Here is a 21,232-nt window from a genome sequence, read left to right on the forward strand (position 1 = left end):
AGAAAAATTATTTTTGTGTATAAGCGTATGCTTGCACATATGTATGCGTATGTATTATGTGCATGCCTGGAGTCCACAGAGGCCAGAAGAGAGTCTTGGATCCTTTGGAGTTTAGATGATAGTGAGCTATCACATCAGTACTGGGATTCAAACCCAGGTCTTCTGTAAGAGCAACCAGTGCTTCTGCCCACTGAGCCACTGTTCCAGCTCCCCTACTCCAAACAATTGTGTGTGTGTGTGTGTGTGTGTGTGTGTGTGTGTGTGTGTGGTAGCCATGGCTGTCCTGAAACTCACTCTGCAGACCAGGTTGGCCTCAAACTCACAGAGAGCCACCTGCCTCTGCCTCCTGAGTGCTGGGATTAAAGGTGTGTGCCACCACTGCCCAGCTCCAACCGTTTTTTTTTAATACTTTATGCCAATATTTTCAAACTGAACCACACATATTCACTTAAGGGTCTTTAACACCCCCCCCCTTTTTTTGGCAGTACTGAGGATGGAACTCAGGGTGGAATATGTGCTAGGCAAGTACTCGACCAATGAATTAAACTCCAACCCTCTTTTTTTTTTTTTAATGATTTATTTAACTTTATTTTATGTGCGTTGGTATGAAGGTGTCAGGTCCCCTAAAACTGGAGTTAGAGACAGCTGTGAGCTGCCATGTGGTTGCTGGGAATTGAACCTGGGTCCTCTGGGAGAGCAGCCAGTGCTCTTAACCCCTGAGCCATCTCTCCAGCCCCCAACCCTCTTTTTACTTTTCGAGACAGGGTCACATTAAATTGCCCAGCTTTCCTTGTACTTGTGACCCTTCTGCCTTACTCTGCTCAGCAGAGGTTATAGCCTGTATACCAAGTTCTGTAGTTCCTGTAACTTTTTTTCCCCCAAGACAGGGTTTCTCTGTGTAGCCCAGGAACTCGTTCTGTAGACCAGGCTGGCCTCAAACTTACAGAGATCCACCTGCCTCTGCCTCTCAGGTGCTGGATAAAGAGTGCGCCACCACACCCAGTGTGACCCTGTAACTTTTAATCAAAGACTGGCTCTTTTATTGCTTCATTTGGCACAAATCCAAATAGAAAACACAAATGTAATGCAGATACTGGATTCTGGGGGCAATTAATGAGTGGTACTAATCTAGGCTATTATCATTTGAGATTACCATGGAGAGACAAACTTGAAACTTCTTAGAGAACTGGTAGTTCCACCAATGAACACCTACCCAAGACGACATCTTGGATATCAGCAACATACCTAATTCCCTAAGTACAAAGTTGCCAACAACCTCTGGTATCATACGGATGCTACAGGCATTCGTGTGTCAGCGTGTTCACAAAGGAATCGGCTGCGAGAACTGCCTTGAAGGACAGACAGCTAAGGCCATCTTAACTATGCATGCATTTAAATGGGCCCGATAGTGCTCCAAAGCCAAGACAGGCAGCCTCAAAAGCAACATGCTAAGCAACAGGTGTGAAGTCCTAAATGCTCTCAGAAGTGAGCAAGGCATGAAACTTGTGGACCTTGGAATGACTTGGCAAAAGGAGCCCGAGTCGGGAGAGAAACAAAGATTCTACAACCCACAACCAGGTACTGGTAAAGAAAGTGGCACCAAGGGAAAGAGGAGCTGCTCCTTGAGTCCCGGGAAGCCCCAAGAACGCAAGACTGAGGGAGCGCCCTAGTGGGACAGGCTTCCTGCCTTCTGAGTGGGGGTGGGGAGCTCGCCTCCTGACTTGAGTCCACTAGGGCATTTTGAGGCTACTTTTAGGAGCATGGCAGAATGTGACTTGAACCTGGGACCATCCAAACAACTAGTGGCTGTTCTCTCCTGCCTGGCTTACAGCCCTAGTTCCTGCTGCTTCGATGGTCTGGCCTCAGAGAAGTTATAAAACTACCTGAAAGTCACCTGTACTTCCCCCCCAACACTGGTTCAGGGATGACAAGGGTCAGTGGGCTAGCAGGTAAGAGAATCTTAAAAAGAGAATGTCACAACCCTTTGAACTCAAAAACTTTCAAGCAATGTGAAATTTTAATGAACCAATCTTGGGAAACAAATATAATAGTATTTACATCACTAGAAGTCCTTACCAGGCACCTTTTTTTAGTCACCACTTGAAGCTATTGTAGGTGATTTTAATTTCAGATTCTGATAAATACTGCTGAAATTCAGCTTTTTTTTTTTAAAAAAAAGAGAGTCCACAGTTCACTACACAAACAGAAGATAAATTCCCTTTAAATATGTCCTCTTTCCAAAACACAGGTATACACAAACCTAAAAGATGCCAGCTACAAGCAATATTAATAATGGAAGAGAATCTGAGTCTAAAGTTGTCACTCTTGGCTTATCAATTCCAGAGGACCTACAAGGACAGGTCAACTACCAGTGTGGGTCTACTTTACAGGCTTTGGAAGATTCAAGAGTTTCATTAAATTTTTCTTTTTACATTTATGTGTGCGCATGTGCAAGAATGCCACCGTGCGAGTGTGGCAGTCAGTGAACACGTCCTCTCCTTCCACCATGTGGGTTCTGAGACTGAACTCGGGTTCTCAGGCCTGGTACCTTTACACACTGAGGCATCCCGCCAGTTCAAGGGTTTCCTTAAAAACAAAACAAAAAAAACAAACCCACATTGTATGTACTTGTGTGCCACAGCATCACAGCATGCATGCTCAGGTCATGACAACTTATGGGCATCAGTTCTCTCCTCCTTCCATGTGGGGTGGAGGAACTGAACTCAGGTAATGAGGCTTGGTGGCAAATGCCTTTCCCTGCTGAGCCTTTTCACTGGCCCTGAGTTTTGTAAATACTGAAAATGTAGACTGAGGTGTAGCCCAGGGCTAGGGTGCCTGCCTAGTTTTCAGGAGACCCTGGGTTCCATCTCCAAGACTAAAAGTAAGTAAATGAATGAGTAAATAACAAAGATGCCATTTGCCACTTAAAACATTTGGAAAAAAATGCCAATGAGCCAGGCACAGTGGTGTATGCCTTTAATCCTTGAACATAGGAGGCAGAGGCAAGCAGATGTCTATGTTCATGGCCAGCATGGTATTTCCTGGCCATCCAAGGTGCATAATGAGTCTCAAAAATCATGCTAGTGATAAAAATGATGACATTGGTGGTGGTGGTGAACCTGGCACGTGTGCATGGGGACAACAGAGGACAAGCTACAGAAGTCTGTTCTCTCCTTCCACATTGTGGATCCTGTCATTTGAACTCAATTCACTGGGTTTGTCCAGAAGTACCTTGTGACCTACTGAGCCAGCTCACTGGCCTGATTGGTATTTTTAAAGAAAAAAAAAAAAAGTGTTTATTTAGTGCTAGGGATGGAGCCCAGGACTTTATGCGTGCTAGGTGGATGTTCTATCATTTAGCCTCACCATAGCCCATAGAGAAATTACTGTACTTTTTCACTATTTAAAATACGCTTCTATAATGATATTTAATAGTATTACCCCTGTACAAATCCAAAGAACCAACATTTATAGACCAATATGGTATATATTTTAAAGAATGTATTATTGTATGGCATTGTAGGCATGTACCTACCACAGCACTCATGTGGAGGCCGACAACTCTCATCAGTTCTTCCCACTGTTATGTGATTTTATTACACTCAAGGCGTCAGGCTACAGAGCAAGTGCTGAGCCATCTCACCACTCTTTCTAAAATTGGTGTGTTGCACGTGTGTGCCCACGTGCATGCACGTGGAGGCCAAAGGAAGACCTCGAGTATCTTCTCCACAGCTCTCTACCTCACTTTCTTGAGGCCTTTCGCCGAACCACATTCACCACTCTGGCCAGGCTGGTTGGCCGGTGAGCTCCTGGGACCCAGCTGTCTGCTGCAGTTGAACGGTCCTGTCCAGCTTTTCACACGGATGCTCAGGGATGGCTGAGGCCCTTGTGCTTCTTCTTACCACTACGCTACCCCCTTGAAGATCAAATTTACTACACTTTAATAGGACCACACTTCACCGGCACTCTCTACCACCACAGAGGGCTAGCTCAAGGACTTCTGGCCAAGGTGTAATGAGGCTAGAACAAAATCCAAACATCTTGGCAGAGTATCCGAAGATGTTTCAAGAAGAAAAGGGGCTGTTGAAATGGCTCCGTGGGTAAAGGCACACTGAATGCCAAGCCTGGCAATCTGAGTTCATTCTCCAGGACCCACAAGGTAGGAGGAGAATAAATCCCCCTACACATACACACAAAATAAAATACAATCAAAAAGAAAATTAGAACCGGGAGAAGGCCCAGGACGGCAGAACACTGCACACATGGTAGGGAGTGCTGAGAGCCAACAGCACCTCAGTCCCACCCACTGCCACCAACCCAGGAATTCTGATGCTGCAGTGTAGATCCCACTCACTCTCCCAACCAACCATCTCCACTCACAATGGAGGTATCATTAAACCTTTGCAGGAGCCGGGTGGTGGCACACTCCTTTAATACTTGGGAGGCAGAGGCAGGCGGATCTCTGAGTTTGAAGCCAGCCTGGTCTACAGAGTGAGTTCTAGGACAGCCAGACTATAGAGAAACCCTGCCTCGAAAAAACCAAAGCAAACCAAAATGAAACCCTTTGCAGAGGGGGAAATTGGTAGAGAGCACACATTAACATTCAAGGGATTAAAACAAAAAAGGTAACTTTAATGCAATAATAACAATAATCTGAGGATAAATAAATCCACAACAGACTCTAAAGTTTGATTTTTGTTTTCTTTCTTTTGCAGAGACTGGTTTTCTGAAAGCAATAGGACTGAAGATGTTAACACTGAATTTCTCAATGTCCAGGTGGAACCGGCGTGGGACTGGCATGGTACTTCCTGCTGCCCTCTTCATAGGCCAAGGTGACAATTCTGTTAGCTCAGGATGGCGTTAGTTTCAAGAGAAACTGGAGGGCTTGTTTCCTGAATCATCTTCTTGTGAGCCCATACTCTGCGAAGGGGAAGGCAAGTGGTGTGCTGTGACTGACTCTACCAGGACTTGGGAAAGCAGGCATGCCAGCTACTCGGCCTGTCTCCCCTGCAGAAAGCCACCTGGGCCTTCCCTCACCACACTCACAGGCAGTGCCTGACAAGCACCTCTGTGAACTTATGGGTACTGGTTTTTAACAACAGTGAACTTCTGTTTAATAAATCATGTTTTCGTGCTTAATGTGGTAATATCCCTCTGTGTCCACCCATTTCAAATGAGAAGAGCCCTGTTTACCTTTTGAACAAATTGGGGATTCACCGTGATCTCCTGGTCCATGGCCTTCAGCCGTTCATCCAACTCTATACACTTTAGCATCTGTGCAAGAGCCAGAGAATGATGGTCAGCAAGGGGCTTTGGTCAGTCACAGCCTCTGTAACCGACTGTAGTGGGGGGCCAGAGACTCACAGTCACTGATCTGAAAGCCTCAGCTAAGGGCTTCTGAAGTCCAAACATGTGGATTCAAACAGTAAATACATGTACTATATACTACCCAATATCCCAGAGTTGATAAAACATACCTGCAGTCAAACTCATCAGCATCTGCCTCACTGAAACCGATCACACACACACACACACACACACACATTTATTGTGTATATGTGCACACATGTAAGCACAAACACATGTGCCATGGTGCATCTGTAGAGTCAGAGGAAAACCTGCAGATGTCAGGTTCTTTCCTCCTACCATGTAGGTCCCAGGAACTGAACTCAGGTGGTCAGGCTTGATGGCACATGCCTTTAACCGCTGAGCAATCTTGCCAGTTCTAAATGAAGGTAACATTTTAGGTGACATTTTGATATCCAGGAATTATTAAAAAAAAAAAAAGTAATAAAGTTCCACTTTTGACTATGTGTTATTTTTTAGGATTCCTGGGATTTTTCTTTAAAAAAAAAAAAAAAGTATGAGTACTTAAGTGCACTAAGTGAACCATGTGTGTGCAGTTCCTGCAGAGGTAAAAGAGCATGAGATCCCCTAGAACTGGGGTTACAGATGGTTGCAAGCTGCTTACGGGTGTTAGGAACCAAACTCATGTCCTTCCTCTGGAAGATCAGCCAGTGCTCTTAACCTCTGAGCCATCTCTCCAGCCCTATCCTGGGAATTTTGTTGTTGGTTCTAGTGTTCAGTCTTGCTATGTAGTCCAGGTTGGCCTCAGACTCACAGTCATCTGCCTCCCAAACATCAGGATTAAAGGCACAGGCAGCCACGCAGAGCCAGCTTTTAATTTATGTAACATGACCTCACTCATTTCCTTCCTCCAAGGTCCAGATGATCCAACTTACTCCCAGACCCCAAAGCAGCGCTTAAGAGCAGCCGGCCCTCACACACAAGGCAGCCTATGGCTGTGGACCATGTTGTTGACACGGCACCCCTGCTCTAGATGCCCAGGATATTGCTGCTGCTGACATGGGAGATGCCTTCTGATCTCCCACCTCAATGTCCACAGAGACAAGTCCACACACTGGCAGTCAGGCTCAAGTTAAACACTAGATGCCTTGAATATTTTTGGAATTAAATTAGGTTTTGGTAATCTATTTGGAAAATCTATCCTACCATTTAGTATACGTATCCAATCAATTGAGAAGAGTTTCCAGCAGTCACTTTGAAATTAACATTGCAGGAACTGTGTCCACTCGCTGGGAACTGCCTATAAAACACTACTCTGGAGCACAGGAGCATTCCAATACAGCAGCTCAATCACCCATCAAAAATGTCCAAACACAGGGCGGTGGTCGTTCAAGCCTTTAATCCCAGCACTTGGGAGGCAGAGGCAGGCAGATCTCTGTGAGTTCGAGGCCAGCCTGGTCTATAGAAAAAGTTCCAGGACAGGCACCAAAGCTACACAGAGAAATCCAGTCTCAGGGGAAGAAAAAAAAAAAAAAAGCCCAGGCAAATCACTTACCTCTTGATCAATGTTATGAAGCATGGCTGGGTTATTATATTTTTCAGGATTATCATGGAAACTGACCATACCGTCCTTCTGATTAATACTTGCAAAAATTTCCCCATCTTCTATCTAAAAAAAGAAAGAAAAAGAAGGAAACCATCAAAGTTTAGACCTGACTCGGAATATATAGTCAGTGATATAACCAAAGGTCGAAAAGCAATGCATAAGTCTTGCCGTGTCACCCAGACTCACCTCAAACTCACGACCCTTCTGTCTCAGACACTGGATCTAGGTCACAGGCTAGCTACTTAAAAAAAAAATTATGTATGGATGTTTTGCCTGTAGAGTAACCCTTGCAACTAGTTACAGATGGCCGTGAGCCACTCTGTGGGTGGTAGGACTCAAACCCACATCCTTTTGAAGAGCAAGTTCTCTTCTTAAGCCCTGAGCCATCCCTCCAGCTCAATTACACACGTATTTGAAGTACTACCTATTTATTCAGTGTTTACTAAATGCTATATGCTAGGCATCATTACAGAGAGATGCCCAGTAGACGAAAGCTGACACTCACACACACGACCTCTCCATGGCTGTTTTACCTACCTCCACACCTCTCTCCTCTCACTCTCTCCCTTATTTATTGACATAGGGTCTCACTATGTAGCTCTGGCTGGCTTGGACTTCATCATGTAGACCTGGACAACCTCCAACACAGTGATCTGCCTATATCTGGGATTAAAGGCAGGCCTAACACTCTCATGTTTTTTATTTATTTATTTGGTTTTCTTTGAGACAGAGTTTTACTTTATAGTCCAGGCTGGCTTTAGCTTGAGATCTTTCTGCCTCCACCTCTCAAGTGCTGGAATTATAGGCACATGTCACCACGATGCTGGTCTAACGAACTATTATATCACTGTGTTGTAAAAACATTTTTATTACTTATGTGTAGTGAATATTTTATTATTTATGGCACTGCAGGTGTAAGTGCCAGCAGAGCCAGAAGAGTACCTCTAATTCCTGAGAACTGGGGTTACAGACAGTTGTGAGCCACCACTGAGGGTCCTCTCGAACAGCAGCCATCATGCTCTTACCCACTGAGCCATCTCGCCAGCCCCTTCGTTAATCATGTTCAAGTCAACAATTCAGTGGGATTTAACTGTTTTCAGTCACCACCTCTACTTAGTTCCTAAACATCTGCAACTGTCTCAAGACATTCACCCACCAGAAGCCATTCCCTAGCCTTCATCTTCCCAGCCTGGCAATCACTAACCTGCTTTTTCTCTATGAATGTGCCTGTACCAGACTTTTTTCTTTTGAGACAGGATCTCATGTAGCCCAGTGTGGCCTCACACTCTATGTAGCCAAAGGATGAGTTTGAACTCCTGATTCTCCTATCTCTACCTTCCATGTACTGGGGATTACACATGTGCAATCCTATGTACAGCTTGAATTAGATATTTTCTATAATGGCAATGTATCATTTTTTGTTTGTTTTTTTGAGACAAGGCTTCTACATGTAGCTTCGGTCCCTGTCCTGGATCTGCTCTGTAGCCCAGGCTGGCCTTGAACTCAGAGATCTGCCTGGCTCTGCCTCCTGAGTGCTGGGATTAAAGGTGTATGTCAACACCGCCCAGCACAGCAATGTATCTTGCAGGTTTTCTTTTTTTTTTGTCTCAGTTTATTTAATGTTAAGGCTCCATCTTTCTTTTTCCATATGCAGAGCTGAAGATTAAAGCCCAGGCTTCACACATGGCAAGTGGGTACTACTGCACTGAGCTCCAGTCTCAGCTTGCTTTGTTTTTCTTTTTCGTGGTGGATTTGTGTTTTTGAGACTGAATCTTTTATATATAATATATAAATATATAATATATAATGTATATTATATATTTTACATTATATATATATATATATACGCCCAGGCTGGCTTAGAACTAGAGATCCTCCTGCCTCTGCTAGTGCTGAGATGACAAGTGTGTAGCACTGTGCCCAGCTCTGCCCTTGCATTTTTAAACAGTGTGTCATAGTCACATAATTTATTTTTCTTCTTATTTTTACTGTTGCTACTGAGACAGGGTCTTACTCTACAGCCTTGGCTGGCCTGAACTCACTATGTAGACGAGGTTGGTCTTGGACTCACAGGACTAACCTGACCCTGCCTCAAGTGCTGAGTGATGATTTCTATTACTTCTGCATTTTAAAACATGAGGCTACAACATGCTTTTGTTTCATCAGTGGAAATTAGGCTCTGCTTTTTCTGCAATCTCTTCTACTACTGCTGATTTCAAAGTAATTTTAAGGTCTGTCACTGTTTTAGTTACATCAGTGACTGGGGACTTATCTCACTGATACAACCACATCCTGACCATAAAGTTACAAAAGCAGTAGCAAACAAAAGTCCTGACAGCTATTTTGATCCCTAAAGATACTCCATGGTCTTTGTTCTGTTTTGAAACAAGGTATCACTCTATAGGCAGGGCTGACCTATACCCTACTCACCACCCATTAGGAAACCCAACATAGCCAGATGCCGTAACAATCCTCCTGCTTTAAGCTCCTGACTGCTGTAATTACAGAATGAGCCACTGTGCCCAGCTTTCCAGTGTGACTACTGTTTGGCTCACTTGTGAGCAATGGAACAAGCTGTCTAAAATGGTCATTCTTTGCCTTGGAAGAGACAGTAGATGAGTTTAACGAGATAGCAGCTCCAGCCCAAAGAATATTAATAGAATTCAGAGTTCTCTAACAATAGATGTAAGTTACTGCAGACTTAAATTCCATCCAGACTATGGTTCACCACAACAACACTTTTTGTAACCCAGAATAGAAAATGAGCTCGATGGCCACGTAGTTAGAATGGAAGGGTAGCGTGACACTACAGCCTGAAAAGAGAAGAACTATAAATACATCTACATGCATGGCTCTTACAAAGCATGCATCATCCACCTTTCAGATAAAGCTTGTAATAAACAACCAAACAAGCTGTTAGAAGTCAGAACATCACCCAACTTTCTAGCTAGGGCTAGGGCTGGAAGCTGGTTATATTTTGTCCCTTCATGGATATCTTCGTTTTTTGAAAATGTGTTCAGTGGGGGATGGAGCAATGGATCAGTGGTTAAGAGCACCGGCTGTTCTTCCAGAAAACCCAAGTTCACTATCCAGCACCCACATGATGGCTCACAACAGTCTAGAACTCCAGTCTGAGGGGATCCAAAGTCCTCTTCTAGGGGTACTACATGCATGTGGTGCAGACAAAACACCTTCCCACACACACACAAAATAATACATTTTAAGAGAGAAAATGTGTGCAGTGGAATACCCATTTAAGTGTACCTTTATGCACATTACCTAGTAAAATGGTAGCTTAAGAACCCTGTCTCACCAGCCTGTCGTCCTGGGCCACAAAGTCTTTTAAAGGTTTGTTTTATGTGTATGTCTGTGTAAGTGAGTACCACATGTCAGGTGCCCTCAGAGGCCAGCCAGAGTTACAGGCAGTTATGAGGTGCTAGACATGGATGCTGAGAACTGAACTCAGGTCTTTTAGAAGAGCAATAAGCCCTCTAAATCATTAGCCTTAAACGTTTATGATGTAAGCTGGTTGCCGTGTGTGTGTGTGTGTGTGTGTGTGTGTGTGTGTGTGTGTGTCTGCCTTGTCTGTCTGTCTGTCCGTCCTAGCAGTCTGTCAGTTCTACTGCCACATGCAGCCAGACTGATACTGCCCACAAGGAGAGATGGGACTTGACTGAGAATGAAAATCAATACGGCAGAGCACACTGCTTCAGCTACTATTTATTTATTCACTTATTCATTCATTCATTCATTCATTCATTTATTTATTTATTTATTTATTTATTTATTTATTGGCAAGACTTTCTTGATGTTGAGGGTGCTTCAGTATACATACTTGTAATCATATGATCCTATCACAGATCAGCATAATAGCACTATTTTATGTTTTTTGTATCTGAAATATTTCAGGGAAATTTCAATTGACTTAAATATAATAAATAAGGAACTTAAACTGGATACAACCATGGTGTATATTGTACAAGTACATTTAACTGTCTGAGTGTCCTCAAGGATTCACTGTGACTGAAACTTTGTCTACAGGGTAGTAGGTACTATTTGGAGAGCAGAAACTTTAGGAGGTAAGGCCTAGTGGGAGGGCCCTAGGGGTGTATCTTTGTAAGGAACTGTGAAACCCCCGTCCTTCTCTTCTGGTTTGCTCCTTACATATGCTCCTATCATCATGTGCCACCTTCACCAAAGGCCCGACCAATGAGACCACCTCATATTGGACCCAAAATGTGAGCTACATCAATCTTTTCTCTAGATAAAGTTACTTGTCTCATTCACTTCTCTGCAGCCACGACTAGGAAATCTGACCTAAGGAAATAGACCAAAATGTCAACAGTGGTTGATTTTGAATATTCACTTTTTAAAAACCTCTTATTTTTTCATAATGAACACCCACTGCTTTTTCTAAGAACAAAAATCCACTAGTTAAAACTTTTAAAAACATACTTACCATGTGTAGAACATATTTCTCTGCCTCCTGAGGTCCAGATAACTGCACACGACTTGCCATATCTTGTAATGATAGTGTTAAAAAGGTCTGCAAGTCAGAAGTCAATTAATCACACATAGAAATGGGAAAAAACTATGTACTGAATGTGTTCTGCATTATTTCCATTGCTATATAAGATAAATCTTTCTTTGTGAAAACGACTTGTGGGCTGACGAGATGGCTCACTGAGTAACGGTGCCCGTTGCCAAGTCTGACAACCTGAGTTCAGTCCCGACACCCAAACGGTGGAAGGAGAGAACTGGTTCCCATGTGTTGTTCTCCACATGCTTTCCACTCATGTGTACAAGTACACTCATATAAAACCAGTAAACGTTTAAAAACCACTTGAAATGAATGAAACCAGTGGTCTCAGCGGTCACTCTCCAGGAGTAAACAGAAACAGTAAATTCCCTATACATGAATGGCCAGTTTTATAATTAAGAAAAAAGTCAAGTATTAAGGACTATGCAAATGTGGAAAAGAAGTCAAAGGGACATTCTCAGAGAGAAAATGCTCCTTCTTACATCATTAGGAAAACCATACTAAGGCTGCATTTTCCACTGGTCAGCTAGTGGGAGAGGATCTGCAGTATCTGTGATACAGGCTTAGGTTGCCATGGAAAGAGGCTCAGGACACACTGAGGAAAAGAAGGGGAGACTGGCATGCTCCGTGTAGATGACTGTCTTCACAAAAACAGAGAAGAGACATGAGAGCAATCTAAAACCTAATGTCCAGACAGGTATGTTTAAACACTCAGGAGGATGAGACAGGTGATCTCTGTGAGTTCAAGGCTAGCCTGGTCTCATTAGCAAGTTCTAGGCCAGAGAGGGCTACACAGTGAGACCCTGTCTCAAAAACAAAAACAACCAACCAACTAATGTCTACACACAGTGACAGAAAAATAACCCCTCTACAATGGATGTGGCAGGTAAAAACCCCATCCAACAATTCCTACACCTGGCCACGTTGGGACAGGGTTTCCATCACTAACATTAATGCATGCGTGGTCTATCTGCTGAGGCTTCTATGAACAGCTTCTTTCTGATTTTCTAGTAAGAAAGAAGCTTCATTTAACTAGAAATTCCTTTCTCTTGTCTGCTACTATTACTCTGGTACTAGCACCTGATGCCAAGTGTAACTACCACCATCAGAGATCTGCCCTTTGGGGTGGACACTGTCCTGCCTTCCTCACTTTATGGTGGTCCTCCTCTAGATGTCCTGAAGAGTGCTCATGAACTCAGTATTTTATGAGTGGCACCATTTTATGCTGGCACACGAAGGACCCAGAACACAAGTTATGAACCACTTGTCTCAGCCTGACCTCACCACTTTAAGAGCCTCCTTATTTGATTAGATTCTTTTTCTTAACATTTTATTTTTCTTTTGTGTGCTAATTTTGTTCCAGATTACCCTATCTTAACTAGAAAACATTTGACTATACTGCTATCTCAAAAGTACAAGCTGGTAACTGGATCACAGTGTCAACTGTAACTGATGGTTTTCACAGCAATGCCTGCATACATTTCAAGACAGGGTCTCACTATGTAGCCCTGGCTAGCCTTGAACTCAAGAGATCTGCTTACCTCTGCCTTCCAAGTGCTGGAGTCCCAGGCATGTGCCACCATACCCAACCATATTAGATTTCAGTTGGTTTGTCTAGCTGACAGGTTACATTTGTTTCTCAACTTTTCTGAGAGGCTTTCCTTTGTCACAGTCTTTATTTTCCTCTTACAAATCAACCTCTTACCAATTCTCTGCTGATTTCTTTGAATCAGGAAGCTACCACTGTTCTTTGTAGAGTCTAGACTACTGCAAGGAATTCCTCCTGCTAATCAGTGACGGCTCCTTACTCCCTTTTCTCCTCTAGACCCTGTGTCCCCAATGGCCTGTCTACCTCCACCTGCCCAATTCCCTACTCTGCTTCTTTAGCTTCTCATCCAAAAGCATCCACCCTCACTTTCTGCTGCTGGGTATCCTGGCTACAATTTGATTTTGCTCCTACGACTTTTCCAGCTACTGATGATGTGGGCAGAGCCTGGGAATGGGACCCTATCATTTCACCAGCTGTCACTGTCAGGTTATGAGCATACTCCTTACCCAACAGCCAAGTGCTATTTAAGCTTCTCTTAGTACAATTCCTATTACTTGCAGCATACACTTTTAAAAATTTTTATTTTTATTTTATGTGCACTTGTTTTGCCTGCATGTATGTTAAGTGTGAGGTGCCAAGTCCCCTGAAATTGGATTTACAAACAGTTGTGAGCTGCAATGTGGGTACTGGGAATGGAACTCAGGTCCTCTGGAAGAGCAGTCAATGCTCTTAATCGCTGAACCACCTCTCCAGCCCCAGCATCCACTTTTTAAACAGGGGATTTAAATTTATATGTTTCTCTTCACAGTTCAAACACTTATAAAGAGCGTATTTCTTTCTCCCCACCCCCTCTTAAGTCAGAGTCTTGCTATGCTGCTCCAGCTAGCCTTAAGAATCCTCCCTCATCAGCCTTCCAAGTAGCTAGGACTATATGCACATGCCATTAGGCCCAGCAGGCATTTCTTATCAGAACCCTTCAACATAAAAGTGAAGACGGGACACGGTGGAGCACACCTGTAACTCCAGCTCTCTGGAGACTAAGGCAGGAGGATCATGAGTTTAAGGCCCACTTGGTCAACATAGCAAAATCCTGTCTAAATAAATAAATAAAAAGTTCCTTACATCCTATGACTTAACCGCATGTGGCTCGTCTAACTCTGGCCTAGATGGTAATGTCAGTCTTCTCATGTCTAAGCAGAGATCAGCACAGCCTGAGAAGTTCAAGGCCAGTGATCGCTAGCCACCCACCATTCCCCACTTAGAACTGATGACCCCTTTCAGGGCTACTTCTCTGCCTCCCAGTGTAGCCGTATCGCCTACCTTTCTTCCTCTTCACCTGCTCCTCTTCTCAAATACCCTGCTCTAGCCCTGAAAAGACCAAAAGGTATCAATCAAACTCTTTCTAAGAACCCAGCTGCAACAGATTCTCTCTTAGTGTAGAAATCCTGCCACACTTTATCCTGTACCTGCTTCCTCTGTGCTGAAGAGGAAAAGAAAAGAAAACCAGATCCAAGGACAGCCAGAGCCACCTCCAGGGGGCAGCACCTGCCTCACCTTTGTTAGCCTCTGAATGTTCTTCTTATAGAGAGATGACAGGCACTGCTTCACCAGGCCCATGTTGTTATCTCGAGTGAAAGTTTCACTGTGCTTGTTCACCAGGTTCCGGAGCTCCGACGGGTTATTGGTTGAATAAACTTGTGCTAACTCATGGTAAGCGTTGCTGAGAGGCTAGAGGTTTAAGATAAGAAAAAAATTATAGCAGTATGTTTTGAGACCACACAATGCATATTGTACTTTATCTAAAACAAATGGTTCTTTTTAAGACCAAGGACAGAAATCCACTAAGAAATAATTTATTATTAATAACTTACGAAGACACACATCTTTTCTCTATCAGTGGTTCTACTTTTTGTACTGGTAAGTTAAATGAGAAAAATGAAGTCAAAATCATTATTCCCAACTGCCTCTCACCCCACATTCTCTACCAGGTGCAACAGGACAATTTGCTATTTCCATTCAGGAACTGGGCAGAGCAGAAAGAATGTAGAAGGGCCCAAGCACCACCATCAGACTGAAACTGATTCAAATGCCCCTCTGACTGGTCTTGTCTTACCATCCACATTACAGCAAGTTAACTAATTCTTAGGAGTACCCTCGGAGCTTTGAAGACAATCACTTTACAAAAGGCATTTCTCCTACAGCAGGTCTACTGTCTGCTCAGGGCCACTAGAGAGCTCAGTAGCTCTCAATGGTGCTCTGATTATGTTCCCCTAAAAGGATCGCACTCATCACTTTCCCATGGAGCACTTTTAGCTACCTTCCCCTTTTGTGGGGGACAAGGCAGTCAAGAGTCTTGAAAGCCATGAGGAGCTCTCAGGCAAAGTTCAGGTGGCCATTTGTCAACAAATCAGCATGATATCAGACCGATGTCCCTAAAATTCTGAGGGTCTTTTTATTTATTTATTTTTTGAAACAGGTCTCTCTATGGAGCACCAGCTGTCCTGGAACTCTATATAGACCAAGTTGGCCTCAAATTCACAGAGATCCGACTGGCTCTGCCTCCTGAGTACTGGAATTAAAGATGTGCATTATCATGCCCAGCCTTAAAATTTTGAGTTTTATGATAGAGTGACATTATTATCAAAAGCACTGCAATCTCCTAACTCTTTGCAACTGCTCAATTTAAAAAGAAGTCATAGCCTGGTGGTGGAGGTGCACACCTTTAATCCCAGCACTTGGAAGGCAGAGGCAGGCAGATCTCTGAGTTCGACACCAGCCTGGTCTATAGAGTTCCAGGGACAGACAGTCAGAGCAACAGAGAAACCCTGTCTCCAAAATACAAAAACAAACAACAAAAGAAAGGAAAATAAGTGAAATAAAAGAAGTCATGAGCATATGGTATTTAATTTTTTTGCAGAGCTGGAGATTGAACCTAGGGTCTTGAGCATGCCAGACCTCAGCTATGTCCCCAGCCCACATGTATGTATTTGTCATAAGCACACACATGCATGTGTCCAAATGAAGGCCAGAGGTCCATCTTACGTGTAATTTCTCAGGAGCCATCCACTTATTTGATGACACAAAATGTCTCAGTAGGACCTGAGACTCGCCTAAGGTTAGTGAGCCTTAGGAACCACTTGGCTTTGCCTTGTTCAACTTTTCACATGGGTTCTAGGAATCAAACTCACACCAAGTACTTTATCAACTAAGCTATCTCCCCAATCCTCTTTCTATATGCACTTTAAAACAAATAAACAAACAAACAAAACAAAAAACCAATTCATTATTTTATTTTTAAACCTTGTCCCAAAGTTTAGCTGTCAGGGAGACCTGGAACAAGACAGTAGTTAAATAGCGCTTCAGTAAGGCCTCCCAACATTTGAATAAATTAAAGTTCAATCAAATCAGAACTATATTTGCAATATTTTCACTAAAATGTAATAAAGAAATACAACATACAAATCCCCCCACCACAAGAGCTTAAACACCTACAGTCTAAGTCCAGAGCAGGGCCTGGAAACAGGCTTTAAAAGACTGCATTGTTACTGGGGGAAAGGAGAGGGGGAGAACAAGGGAATCAAATCTGTGGCTGATATGTAGAACTGAATTGTATTGTAAAATAAAATAAAATAAAAAAAAAAGATTGCATTGTTACAATGTCTTCACATACAAACTACTATAGAATGTAAGAAAATCAGTTTTATTTTTAAAACTTACCTTAATAAATCTACCCACAATCTGAGATGTGTACTTAGGCAGCTGTTGTACTTTGCCAAGTAATATCAAAGACACTAAAATATACTTTTTATATGATTCCAACATGATATGGCTGACTGCCATGGCCGGAGTGGTAATAGCCTGAGCAAAAGAAGAATGAGTAGTGTGAAGAGATGGCATAATATAGCAGGAAACACCAACTGAGTACATGTATCACTTTATTATAAAACAACAAGACTTAAATATCCATCATTATTAGGATATTTTTATTACAGCTATTTATTTACTGAGTGTTCACATGTGCATACACCAGTGAACATTTAGAGTCAAAGGAGACATCCGTGGGAGTGACTCTCTTCCCACCATGTGGCCCTTAGGACCAAACCCAGTCAAGAGGCTGGGCAAGTACCTTTACCTGCTGAGCCACTATTTTAAAAGGGGGAGGTGTGAAAAGTCCCCAACTACCTCAAAGTCTGCTCTGAGTTTTCTGCAGTTGGGGAAACGGCGTAGATGGGCTCATCCCCAGTACAATGGAGAAGCCTCACTCTGGGAAAACAATCTTGATCAAGGTGTCTCCCCTGCCAGGTTCAGTATATAACACTTTGGGTTTTTTTTTGAGATAGACACTTGCTATGGCCCATGGCTGCCCTGGAAATCAAGAAGTGCCTACTGAGCTCCTGTGTATATGCCAGCATTTGTGGCTTGTGGCAGCTTTATTGATACATAACTCACAGTACAAAATTTACTTTTTTTTTTTTCCCTGGTTTTTTCGAGACAGGGTTTCTCTGTATAGTATTGGAACCTGTCCTGGATCTCGCTCTGTAGACCAGGCTGGCCTGGAACTCAAAGAGACCTGGCTCTGCCTTCTGAGTGCTGGGATTAAAGGCGTGCGCCACCACCGCCTGGCGCCTGAGCTTTTATCTTAACTGTTGAACTCTTTCCCAAAGTGCCTGTTATTCTGCAATCCCGCCCACAATTATGAGGGTCCTAAATTCCCTGGATCCTTGCTAACAGACTATCCTTGCCTGTCTTTTTAAACCTTAGCTCTCCTAGTATGTATGAACCAGTAACACTCTGGGTTTGTTCTGATCACAAGTTTAGAACCACATCACAGTCTTTAGAGAACTGATTACCTGCTCATAAAAGTAGAGTGCTCTTTCAAAGTTCTTCAGTCCCGTATAGATCATCCCTCCGTAATAATAGTAGCACAGAAAGTGTTTTGCATCATAGGCTCCATTCTCTTTACAGATATCCATCATATCCACATCAAGATATGGAAGGGCAGGTTTAAAGCACTTTGCTAGTAAACAAAGCTATAAAGAAATTTGTATTAAATCATTTTAAATTTCACCATGGCAGATTTAAAAGAAAATTCAGAGTCCAAAATTTTAAGATAATATTATTTTGCTTTACAGTTGATTAATGACATAAAATTAACACATTATATTTCATTTTCTTAATCCTCTAGAATAAGAAAGCATTTCCTGATGGGTGTGGTCATTCACACTTGTATCCTCAGGAGGCTGAAGCAGAACTGCTGCAAATTCAAGGCCAGCCTGGGCTACAGAGTAAGATTCTCTTTAAACAGAAAAGAAGCCAGGCAATGGTGGTGTAAGACTTTTAATCCCAGCACTCAGGAGGCAAAGGCAGGCAGATCTCTGTGAGTTCGAAGCCAGCCTGGTCTACAAAGTGAGTTCCAGGACAGTCAGGGCTGTTACACAGAGAAACTCTGTCTGGCGGAAGAAAGAAAAAAAAAAAGATAAAAACAAAACAAAGTAAAAACACTAACACTAAGGTAGAACAAATCACAGATGAACTGAAAATCAGAATTACACAGACACAGTTCAGTACCCATCCACCACGCATGAGTTTCTGGATGAGCGAACAGAATTCATTTTCGATTCACTGAACTAGTAAAACAAAAACAGACCAGTACTTCAATCCCAGCTCTTGGGAGGCAGAGGCAGATGGATCTTTGTCATTTGAGGCCTGCCTGGTCTACAAAGAGAGCTCCAAAACAGCTAGAGCTACAGAGAGAGAAACCAAACACCAAAACAAATGCACAAGTACACAGGGGACGTGATGTACCCAACAACGACTACAGTGGAGAGGTCTGCACTCATTGTGGAGCAGCCCTAGACCAAAAATTAGATAAGGGGCTGGAGAGATGGCTCAGTGGTTAAGAGCACTGACTGCTCTTCCAGAGGACCCAGGTTCAATCCCCAGCACCCATATGGCAGCTCATAACTGTCTGTAACCCCAACTCTGACACCCTCGCACAGGGAAAATACCAATATACATAAAATAAGAATAAATAAGTCATTTAAAAAAAATAATGAAACAAATAAAAAATAAAAATTAGGTATAACCAGGTATTGTGGTGCGCACTTTAATTCCAGTATTTGGAGGCAGATGCAGGTAGATCTCTGTGAGTTTGAGGCTAGCCTGGTCTACACAATGAGTTCCGGGACAGCTAGAGCTTATGAAGAGCGGTCCTATCTCAAAAAACAAAACAAAAAACCCAATAATAATAATCAAATCAAATAAGAACTAGGTATATACTATCCCTGTCACAAAAGCACTTTGAAAAATGAAAGATGTAAGAAAAAGGAACATGTCGGTAGTCCACACCACAAACACTCCGCGTCTAGCTCCAATGCGACCTACTCATATTACAGAAGGCTGTGTAGCATAATGTGTCACATATTCATCTCCAAGATGCATTAAATAGGAAAAAGCAAACTATATGGAAATCCACACATAAATGGGATTTGTGGGCTTTGTTTTGTTTTTTTAAGAAAAAGTAGGTGTATACACTTGCTTGTATGTGTAAAGGATTTTTAGAAGAAATGCACAAGAAAGTACTAACGAAGGCTGTAGGGAAGAGGGGCTGGCTAAAGAAACCCACCCTGGCCCTGGAGCCCAGAACTAGGGAAAGATGGTTTGGATCAGAGCCATCTCTGCCCCTGGCCAACCTACCTGTGAAACCAACCAATCACAGAGCAGGAAAGTAGCACCCTGGCCCAGGAGCCCAGAACCAGGGAAAGAAACACAGCCTGGGTTTGGGACCTGAGCCAGAGAAATGAACACTCTCTCCCCAAACCCAGAACCAAGGAAACATGCCTGACTCTGAAACCAGTACCAAAGAAACACTCTTGGTCCCTGGAATCAGTCAGTGAAAGAAATATACCCTGGCCTTAGAATTAGTGTCAAAAAGCTAAGAAAGGCCAGTGAAAGAAACACAGTTTGGCTCTGAAATCAGGGCAATCTCTGCCCATAGTCCACAAAACAGACCAATCTCTGGGCAGAAAAAAAACTAACCAATCCCTGGTTGACTCTGCCCCAAGACATCCTATATAAACCACCCTGCCTGGTCAGTTGTGGGCTGTTCTCTCCACCCTGGCAGAGGCAGCTACTCTCCTCCTTCCCAAATAAATCTCTTTCTCAAAGGAGTTTTGGGTGTGAAGATCTTCATTCACTGGTGCAGAGAAGAACCTTGCTGAGATGTCCCATAGTAGATAGAGCAAGGAGGAGCTGAACAGAAAAACCTTGCTGAGACGTCCCTCAGAGGACAGAGCAAAGGAGAGCTGAAAAAATAACACTTTTCTCTGGAGCCATTTCTCCAGGGCTTTACCCTTTTGCAGAGTGAAGCAAAAGAAGCAACATCTTAGCCGGGCAGTGGTGGCGCACGCCTTTAATCCAGCATTGGAGCAGAGCCAGCGATCTGTGAGTTCGAGCCAGCTGGCTACAAGTAGTTCAGAAAGCGCAAAATAACAGAGAAACCTGTCTCGAAAAAAAAAAAAAAAAAAAAAAAAAAAAAAAGAAGCAACATCTTAACTGAAGAAGAAGCAAACCTCTGCTGGGAAGCCCCCTTAAGTGGGGGCTGAGCAAAGCTCAGCTGTAACGGCTCTCAAGGAGGAGCAGGATTGCTATATACTGCAGGGAGACCATCCTCCACCACACCAGGTACAGCCTGACTCTCCCGAACAGTCAGGATACCCTTCCCTGATGAGCTGTCCCCGCAGCTTGAGGTATCTGGGATACCTCCAGGGCTGCTGTCTCATCACGGCTCCAGCCGTCACCTGACTCCCCAAGTGGCTAGGATACTTCTCCCCCAGAGTTGCAAAACTCCCATTTTGGTGCCAAAATCCAGGACCAAACCCACAGAACTGCAACCAACTTTGAAAAGAACTGTGGCTAGCAACAGTGCAGGGAGATCTCATCATACCTCCTCACATTAGGACTTTGAGTTACTTAGATAAAGATAAATAAAAAAAAAAATGTATCAAGATATAAAACACTGCCTGTGTTTTTACTCTAAGTCCCATAATTTAGTGAACAGAAAATGACTTAAATTTCAAAAATGCTACAACCATTATGATGATCCTGTTTGTAAGCCCCATCCTCCATATTTCAACCCCTGCATGACACTCTACACCCATTATCTCTACACCACACGTGCCCATGAACAGCCTCACACCAATACCAGGTGTTATCTATCACATACTTGCTG

General features: G+C 43.2%; 1 protein-coding gene and 1 non-coding gene across 4 annotated transcripts in view; both read right to left on the minus strand.

Moving 5' to 3' along the window:
• Nucleotides 1-1,983: 1,983 nt before the first annotated feature.
• Nucleotides 1,984-21,232, minus strand: part of Cops3 (COP9 signalosome subunit 3) — a 29,089-nt gene continuing 9,840 nt past the window's right edge. For 2 of the 3 annotated variants that reach the window (XM_028856526.2, XM_037201061.1), the window contains 7 exons: nucleotides 17,853-18,032; nucleotides 16,720-16,860; nucleotides 14,557-14,730; nucleotides 11,373-11,459; nucleotides 6,863-6,976; nucleotides 5,194-5,274; nucleotides 4,612-4,920 (listed from right to left, as the gene is read on the minus strand). In XM_028856526.2, coding sequence (XP_028712359.1) covers nucleotides 4,867-4,920; nucleotides 5,194-5,274; nucleotides 6,863-6,976; nucleotides 11,373-11,459; nucleotides 14,557-14,730; nucleotides 16,720-16,860; nucleotides 17,853-18,032 — 831 coding nt within the window. In that variant the 3' untranslated portion in view covers nucleotides 4,612-4,866. Of the gene's footprint in view, nucleotides 2,587-4,611; nucleotides 4,921-5,193; nucleotides 5,275-6,862; nucleotides 6,977-11,372; nucleotides 11,460-14,556; nucleotides 14,731-16,719; nucleotides 16,861-17,852; nucleotides 18,033-21,232 lie in introns of those variants that run through there. The other variant, XM_028856527.2, reaches the window with a different exon arrangement.
• On the minus strand, nucleotides 17,155-17,313 carry LOC114682584. Its single transcript, XR_003733065.1, has one exon. It is a non-coding gene; the product is annotated as a U1 spliceosomal RNA (small nuclear RNA).

The sequence above is a fragment of the Peromyscus leucopus genome, chromosome 8b, assembly GCF_004664715.2.
Source record: "Peromyscus leucopus breed LL Stock chromosome 8b, UCI_PerLeu_2.1, whole genome shotgun sequence".
NCBI classification, from domain to species: Eukaryota; Metazoa; Chordata; class Mammalia; order Rodentia; family Cricetidae; genus Peromyscus; species Peromyscus leucopus.